Genomic DNA, 9,509 nt, shown 5'->3' on the forward strand with positions numbered 1-9,509 from the left:
TGTCACGCTCCATACATGACCAAGACAGTCTGTTTTGGCAATCATATATGGAGATCCCTGATGTCATCAATATTAAGCCCATATTTAGCAATGCCCGTTTTATGGATGCTCCATATGGAAAATCAAGACTGCTGACTATCATCACCTGGATCTCCATATATGAAGATCACAACACTGACCTCATCAAACCCTGGATATCCATATATGGAGACAACTGGATCATCACTTAGATCTCCATATATGGAGCTGGTCAATACCTCTACATCTGACCTCACAGACTCCATATATGGATACTGGCCTGAAGGGTATACGTGCCAAAGCAGCCATTGTGCACACGCCAATATGCACACACCCATGTTCACGCACCCATGTGTGCGACCTCGCCCTTTGGCATGAGTATTAATTCTGCCCAGTGGCCAGTCTTCTGAAAATGGTGGCCTGACTTAGGGAAAACAAGAGTAAAGCCTAATGCATAATTATTCAACTATGTAGTTGAGTCCTAAATGGCAGTCCCTACCAAGCACGCACACACACTCGCATGCACGCACGCACACACGCACGCACGCACACACGCACGCACGCACGCACGCACGCACGCACACGCACGCACGCACGCACGCACGCACACACACACACACACACACACCCAGTGTTGTTTTTTTTTTATTAATCCAAGCCTTAGAGATTATTTAAAGGCCACAAGCTTGAAACTATACAATAACACCAATTAAATATCACATGGCTCAATGCCTTACTAAATCAGCTGTTCCGATTCAATCGTTTATATATAGGCTTTAGCTTGAAAATATTTGACTCCAAACTTTTTGCAACTTATGGCATTGAATGAATTGATGATGGAGCACACATGGGAGAAGAATCTCTAAATATGTTGTGTAATTTAGTTGGGGAAAAGTGTAATATACGGTATGATCTATCTTAAATTGAATCAGAGAATGCCTGAAGTGGATCCTCACATTTTTCATTATAAATTTCAATGCCCAATTTTCCTTAACCCATTCAGGCCAGGAACACATTTTAGTGTATTACAGTACATGTACAGTATGTAGGAACATATTTGTTTTTTGTAATTTTTGAACAATATTTGATGTTTTTCAGAAAGCTTAGGTCAGGCCTAAATGGCTGGTCATGGCTTGCCAGGTGCAATAGAATTGAGAGACCGTACGTAATGGATACATTCTGTAAGCAACAACACCTCGTTTCCTATTCCCATATGAGACAAAAAGACATCACAAAGAAATAAGACAGGAGAATGAATTAAAATGCATATTTAGATTTTACTGTGCTGAGAGAGGAATCAGACAGGTTCAGCAGTACATAAATAATGGCTCAATAGTTCATGCTCTCTGACAAGATGGTGGTCAGACATTCGTATAGAATACAGTATATGACAGTTAGGCGAGGGACAATTTCATAGGTTCCTGCTAATATGAAGAGGTTGCCAAATCAATCAAAAACACGTGGGGTCGTCCTAGACTCTTACCCCCCGGCTCCACCGAGCGCGTCGAGCGTCGCGTCAACGTCAACGCAGGGAACGCTCCCGTTTTAATCAATGAAGGGTGCTCCACTGCCGACGTCAACGTCCGTGTCGGACGCTCAAATTCGCCCCGGTTCATTTTTTGACGGCGTCCGACGCCGGCACGACGCCTTCATTTTTGGTGGAGCCCTAGCCTTAGTATATTTCCACAAAGGCAGTTAGACTGTTGTTTTGGGGCCACAGTTGATCAGGCAGAGTTCTCGTTTCCACCAGACAGTGGCCTGGCCTTGTGGGTGCTTCGCACCAAATTCCACAGAGCCATGGTTGTAATCCCGACATGGTATTGGCATGGCAACAGAGAAACACATTCATAAGTTCCATATTTATCGATAAAACGAATACTTAATATTAACTACAAAAAGATTTTCCATCAGTACCTTTACCAAAAGGCTCGATACTCATTATGCTCTCTATAGTAGGATGGTGGGTTATGGTAGGTGGTTATACTGTATACACTATGTACTGTGTGTATAGAGTTCTAATCTGGGTAATCAACCTTTCTTTATGATAGATAACAGATGTTTAAATCCCTGTCTGGATTTAGTTTAATCTGGTTGAAAATGTAATCTATTACTAACAAGGTCATCACTCATCAGCAATCAAATATATCCATATTGTTATAAAATACACAGACCACATCATACAGACCATCATTGCATTTCTGCATCTACGTCTTGGTCGCACCACGACCCATGATGGACTTCTTAGTGTTTCTCTCAGGTTTCAAAAGGATTATATAACACTTTGGTCCAAACAGTGCTACCAAAAGACCAAAGCTGGATGCTAAAATAGCAAATACCTCCACTACATCAGCATATTTGCCAGGAGAGCTGACATATGCAGGGATGAAGGCGATCCACACGGCACAGAAGATCAACATGCTGAAAGTGATCAGCTTGGCTTCATTGAAGTTGTCTGGGAGATTCCTTGCCAAGAATGCGAGGATGAAGCTGAGGAGTGCCAGTAAACCAATATAACCCAACAGCACTGCAAAACCAACTGTTGATCCCACATCACACTCATAGACTATCTTATCACTGTGGAGCAGTGTGTTTTTATGAGGAGTTGGAGAGGAAGACACTAACCATGCTATACAGACTACTGACTGGATGACAGTAAGAACCAGAAGTGTTCCTCTCTGCTGCATGGCACCAAACCACTTCATAATGTCTGCTCCTCCAGGTTTGGAGGTCTTGAACACGGCCAACACCACCATAGTCTTTACCAGGATACACGAAACACACCACGTAAAACTGATACCAAACGCTGCATGTCTCAGCTGACAAGTCCAGAGTGTTGGACGACCAATGAACAGAAGTGAACACAAGAAACACAGTTTCAGTGACAACAATAGCTGGTAGCTGAGTTCTGAGTTGTTGGCGCGCACCATGGGTGTGTCTCGATGATAGACGAAGATTCCCATGACAATGCCACAGATAAGTGTGCCTAGCAATGACATGGTTGTCAATGCGATACCCAGTGGCTCTTGGAAGGAGAGGAACTCCATGCTCTTAGGGACACACTGGTCACGCTGGGGATTGGACCAGAAGTCCTCTGGACAACTGATGCACTCTGTAGAATCTAACAAACACAGCAAGGTTAAAGCGATAGACAAGTCAATTACCATCCTAAATTAAAGATAATCTATTGCTACATACTACTACAGTACCGGTATATCCTATCCTAATATGAATGTGAAAATCCCTGTGCTTCCTTATCTCTGTCTGTCTGTCTGTATCCTCATCCATTTATCTCCTCAGTGAGTTGACCAATCGATCTGAACTTGCACAAACATTGAGTTTTGCCATATCAATACAGAAACTGGTACTTTCTTAACCTGTTTATTATCATTTTTGTGAGCTCTCGTTTGCGTCCTCCATTTTTATCAAACAGTTTGCAAATCAGTGGAGCCTATAACCACTCACTGGCTGCCACTGCACTCATCTATATGGTCCATATGGAGCACTATATAGCAGTGTTAGCAGTATCTAACATTTCAAATGGCCATAACTGGCAGGCTTCCCTCCACATCTGAAAATAAACATTATGGTATTTAGTGTGGCTGCTTGCCAACCAGACTTTATTCTAACCCTAACCTTAACCCTTTTGCTGTGGAATTCCTCCCACAGTTTTGGTGGCACGCACTTCGGCCATATCGACCGGCTTCATCGGGACGTGCATGCGTGCTGTTTTGCTAAGAGATACGTTATATATAGTTTAATTTATATAAACTAGTCCTGTGCCCAGGGGGTATGCACACTCACTGTATATGAGGGACTGAATGTAGGTGTCTCAGAAGTAATGTTGGAGAACCCAGACCGGTGCCCGTTGGGCATAGTCAGAGTATGACGTCAGCATGCAGACAGACAGCCATGGTGGACACAGTATACAGGTATGAGGGATTGAATTTAGGAGTCTCAGAAGTAATGTTGGAGTGCCTGTTGGGTAGATATTTATGCCCATACATGGTGTTCCGTGTCCAGTATAGTCTGCGATGTCAGTACTATGACGTCAGAGTATGACGTCTGATGTCAGCATGCTCATCTCCAAATGTGGGCATGCGGTTGTTACCGTGGTGTTTAGTATCAGTTATGTCAGCATGCTTATCTCCGAATTTGGGCATTGTTTCAACATGCAGCTGTTACTCATCTCCTAATTTGGCCATTGTTTCAGCATGCAGCTGACACAGAGATCTACATATATGGCCACTGAAATAGTAGTAAATACATTTTCCCCATAGACTTGAAAAGGGAACACGGCAAACCACACTTGCAATTTCCAATTGCATCTAACTATGCTACATGTATAGAAGTTTAATTAAATATAGGAACAATGTGACAATAAAGCTGACTAATTCTTTTGCACAAAAAGTGCATGATTTTGGTGGTTAACCAGCACTGTGTGTGAACGTAATTACAAAAGAAAATACCATTTTAGGGCACTCAGTGTCCTATAATGGTATAATAAGCAACCAGTGGACAGTGACCTTGATACAGTATACTTAACATAGTACACATGTAAACCAACCAGTCTGATTGCTGATCTCTCCCTCAGAACAAGCAATGCAGTCAAAGCAGCAGACAGGTTCTCCTTTCCTTCTGGCCACACGGGTTCCAGGGGAACAGCTCCCACTGCACACTGACTGAGGCGGCTACAGAGGAAGGTATCAATGATTGTTTTCAGTCTAAAGTCAATTATATTCACATCATGAGCTCAACCTTAGTTATGTTCAAAAGCTGAAATTACCTTTTTGGATCCAAAGTTCCAGAAGATTCTGTCTTCATCAAGGATGAGTTCTCCATCTCCTGAGGATGACTTCTTGACCACACCTACATTGTTAAACGTTGTGCTTCCATCAGGGAGCCACGCCCAGTTCATGACATCCAAGATGGTTAAAGGATCTCCATTCTCATCAAACAATACATGATCACCAAATGATGTGGTGAAGTTGACCTTTTCCAGGTAATACACAAGCTAGAGATGAGAGGAAGAGACAGGGACGTGCTGGGCCCCTGATTCAGCCCGGGAAAAAGAGTCGGTGAGGCCCTCATTGCGCGCTATAGAGAGAGATCTCTCTCTATTGCGCTTGCTGCTACTCAAAGATTTGCCATTCAGATCTTGACAAGTGACAAGCCAGTGGGCCAATTATTGTACATGAGTTATATTTCGTCGTTGTCGGGTGGAAACCTTGTATGTCCAAAACCGTTTTTTTTGGTATTTATCATTTAAAAAATGATTTAAACTAGTGAAAACAGCCGATCTACAAGCACACAACGCCTCGCACCGCGAGGCGTTGTGCGAGGCGTTGTGTGATTGTAGATCTGCTGTTTTCACTACTTTTGTGCAACAGCCTTGTATGATGAAGCAGGGCTTTGCTTTGCGAAAAAATGTATACATTTGAAACTTGGAGATACGAGGTTTCTGTCCGACAGTGACGATTTACTTTGTTGGCTGCCCAGCCCCCAAAATGGAATGAATGCCGACATTTTATTTTATTTTTTTTCCTAATGGCCGGCCTGGACCGGCCGGGAATGAACCGGCCATTCGGGAGTTGTCCCGCTTTTCCCAATGGCCAGCACGTCCCTGGGAAGAGACCTACTGTATACCGTATACACAGTATTGACATGCCTGTTTTTTTTTGTGTGGTTGCCCCTGTAGGGCAACCAGACTATAGCCTTTGTCCGACTTTATTCCATCTTCCATCGTCTCCTATGTAAACCTTTTTTTTGCTCGCTGCATCTTTCTAGGAGAGAGAGATTGGAAGTGATAAAACAAATAAATTAGCAGACAGAATTTGAACTGGAACACAAATAAATAATCTAGTGTTCTCTCTCTTGATTGGATCCCTACCATAAGGCGGTACAAGAGATGCTCCATTCTGTCCATGCGGACCTGTCTGTAAATGCATGGCTGCTGGCATCTTGGAAGTAAGTCGGAAACAGCAGGGACCACATGTAGCCATCACTACATCTGAGACCCGGTGGGTAGATTGTGTCAAAGGTGAAGACCTACCACGCCGGCAAGTGACCCTGCTGAACCGCCTACTACTTAGGCCTACTGGGGTTAGTTTTAAATCTAACTACAAATGTTAACAGGTAAACTGTGAATTAAAATCCCACCTGCCATGGCTGTATTGTCTGCAAACTGGCACAGCTGTGCCCAGTGAAAGGCCCTCTTCCTGGCACACATTGCAACATGTCATGGAGGGCATGGGCCAGAGCAAAAACAGCCTTGTACACATTATATTCTGCCCTGAGGTTAGACACGTCAAAAAGTGTAGTTTTTGCTGTTTGTAAGTCCTCTTGTCCAGTACACACCCCTCCACCAGCACCCACCCAATCTGACGGAAGGGGTGCAAATTTACACCGAAATGTGTGTTCCCAAAACTGCCTCACCTAAAGAAACGTAAATTAAGACCATGCAATGAAATCAACCTTGCAAAATATATGACAAATACTGTATCTCTCAAGTCACCTGATGAAAATATAACTATGATCATAATTATATGAAAAGAGAAAGCACATTTGATGTTTATAACTCAAATCACCCAGAATAGCCGGGTCCGTGTCAATACCTAAACCTACGTTAACCTGTGAATGCTAACCTGGTGAAATGCTAACCTGCCGATGCTGGTCAATGCTAACCTGGTGAATGTTAACCTGGTCGGACCAACGAATTTTGGGTGGACCCCGAATAGCCATCTTTGGAAAGTATTGCAAATTAGAGTTAGTAAATAAATTAGACATGCAATCAGAGCTAATCAGAGCCAGCTCTGGGGCTAGTTAACATAGCTTGACAGGGGCTCTGGAATCACGCAAGTAGCACAACTAACATAATCTTTTGGTCATTTTGGACAGAAATAGCATTGACTGGCCCTGGACACCCAGGGACATCGCTGCTTTGCACCCTCCCTGGTCCCCAGCCATATAGCACCGAAGCCGGACACCCCTACAGCAGTGTTTCTCAAAGTGGATTCCAGGGACTCTGTGGGTGCCTTTAGCTGGGGGGTCTAAATTGACAAGGCTGTAACTCTGACAGTGTACATTTGTACACTGTCAGAGTTAAGGGGAGACCTTGAAATTTTGAAGTTTGAGAAACGCTGCCCTACAGGCCTACACCCCTACTTCCTCCTGACCTCCAGTACTGTGAAACTTGTCTTGTTGCTCCCATTCTAAGAATAGATAAAATAACTTAATATTGGGAAAAAATAAATGTCCTTTAGAAATTGCACAAAAGCCTCACCAGCATGTTATCTTCGTGGCTTTTGTTAGGCTCATTGCCAGGATGTATTTGTAACAAGAAGTCCTTGAGACCTGGTATCTCTCCACGACGAATGGCAACACCCAGGGTGCCTCTCAGGTATGGCAGGTATTGAGGAGACTGGAAATTAACATCTGTCGTCCAACCTGCAGAGGCGGGGAACAGCCATTGCAGACCTGTCACATTCTGCCTTACCACCTGTTGATTGGGTTGAAGTAAACACACGCACGCGCACACGCACGCACGCACACGCCACACACACACACACACACACACACACACACACACACACACACACACACACACACACACACACACACACACACACACACACACACACAGACAGTGTACACTTCAGTGTAACTCATTTCAGAATCCTTCATTCATGTCATCATGATTATCGTAACACAAACCTCCTCCATGACATTGACCACGTATATCCTATATGCAAACACAAGGACCACTCGAGCTGTGGATGACTTCATCACTGTGACAATCCTCTGAAGTTTATCCAGGTCATTGTCAAAGGGCAGAGCCTCTGAATAAGCCACACAACCCAAACCAGACTGTGCGAGCTCAGACTGGAATGATAGGCCAGCATCGCGGCCATAGTCATCGTCACTAAACAACACTCCTACCCAAGTCCACTCAAACCGCCTTATGATCTGGATCATCGCTTCCACCTGATTGGATACAGAATGAAGAGATCAGTACTTATGTTTGATTATTCCTAAATCTGTGAATCTCCTATACACAGATTATGACGAGGTCAGTTGTGGTATCTGTTTGATGCTGTCACTAGAGACCATTCAGCTCCAGCAGTAGTTCTCAAACGTTTTAGATCAGAGTCCACTTGAAATTCTCAAAAACCCTCATATTCCACACACATCTGTGGTTCACACGCCATTTGATTTCATTTAGATATCAATTGTTGTGACCGTAGTTCGCAGTTTACTATCAGAACCGTCACAACTTGACCGTATCCGTCGGGACGGGTAACACCTGACACTGTGGTTCCCCAGACACATCACTGGGACATCACAGGTGACATCATAGTGATGTCAGATACTCAGAGCAGGGATCTCCATAAATGGGCATAAAAGGGCGGGATTGTATCTCAGATGATGCACTGTTAGGAAAACCACACTAACAGAATCCATATATGGCCAAGACAGATATAAAGGGCGAGGACGGCGACGCTTTTCGCCCTTAGGCGTCTTACTGGTAATTCTGAAATAGTTTAATTTGTCATTTGTAACTTGATTGTTGATTGCAGTTGAATTTTTCTTTGTTTGTTTTACATATACTTAATTTGTCATTTCAAACTAAAGTAGCCTGTTGAGTTTGAAATTGAGGGAGCCCTGACCCACAGGCTGGGAATCACTGCAAGAGGAATGAGCTACTGTAGTAGACACCAACACATCTATTGTGTGTAGATTAGAAGTTCACCTGGAAGGCATTACTTGGGATTGTTCTAAAGAAGGATGGGAACTGATCCACGTCACTCAGACAGGAGCAGCCTGCATAGTAACTTATCTGAAAAAGGCACAACACAACTGTTCTGTAATATACCGCAACATAATTTTGCTATTTATTTATTTAGACAAATTGTCCCTGCAAGCAACGCATGTGGGCTTCTCTCACTCCAAATAGTTTACTCTCCACCACTTTATATTAAAATAAAGACGTTACATCTGACCAAAGGATGGGTCCGACTACTCTCAGGTCTGGGCAAAGACTTTTAACACAGATGCATTGTGCTTCGACCTTTTGAAAACCTGATTCACACTCCATTCACAATAATCTGCCCTCTCTGCTCACATGCTATGCCTGTAAGTAAACATGTTCCATGTTGTTTCAAGCTGTAAAAATGACCAAATACATTATTTATCGTATTTTAGATTTACAAATAGCCAAATAAGCTAAATTAAGCATCTATATTAAGCATATGGTAAAAGGGAATTAAAGTACGAAACTTACCGTTGGCACTCTGTACAAACCTAATATTCTAGAGAGGGCAATAGAATCTTTTGAGCTAGGAGGACCAACAATTCCAATCACTGGAGGAGAACCAGCACAACTCTCATCCAGTTTAAACTGCTCCTCTCTCCCACTGATCAATGACATTGCTGCACGGATGGTAACTCCAAACGTGATGCAGGTATCATATATACTGTAACCCAGAGTCACATTG

The 9,509-nt window shown here is 43.4% G+C and overlaps 1 protein-coding gene across 1 annotated transcript; it reads right to left on the minus strand.

The window, feature by feature from the left end:
* Positions 1-2,222: 2,222 nt before the first annotated feature.
* Positions 2,223-7,989, minus strand: LOC308308070 (extracellular calcium-sensing receptor-like; the record flags this gene model as incomplete). The annotated part of the gene is made up of 6 exons (XM_080753440.1): positions 2,223-3,136; positions 4,583-4,706; positions 4,802-5,029; positions 6,175-6,450; positions 7,298-7,513; positions 7,729-7,989. 6 exons carry the CDS (start codon positions 7,987-7,989, stop codon positions 2,223-2,225), a joined length of 2,019 nt encoding a protein of 672 aa, XP_080609566.1.
* Between the last annotated feature and the right edge of the window lie 1,520 nt (positions 7,990-9,509).

This window comes from Nannobrachium achirus (genome assembly GCF_963921795.1).
Source record: "Nannobrachium achirus genome assembly, chromosome: 22".
In the NCBI taxonomy this organism is placed as follows: Eukaryota; Metazoa; Chordata; class Actinopteri; order Myctophiformes; family Myctophidae; genus Nannobrachium; species Nannobrachium achirus.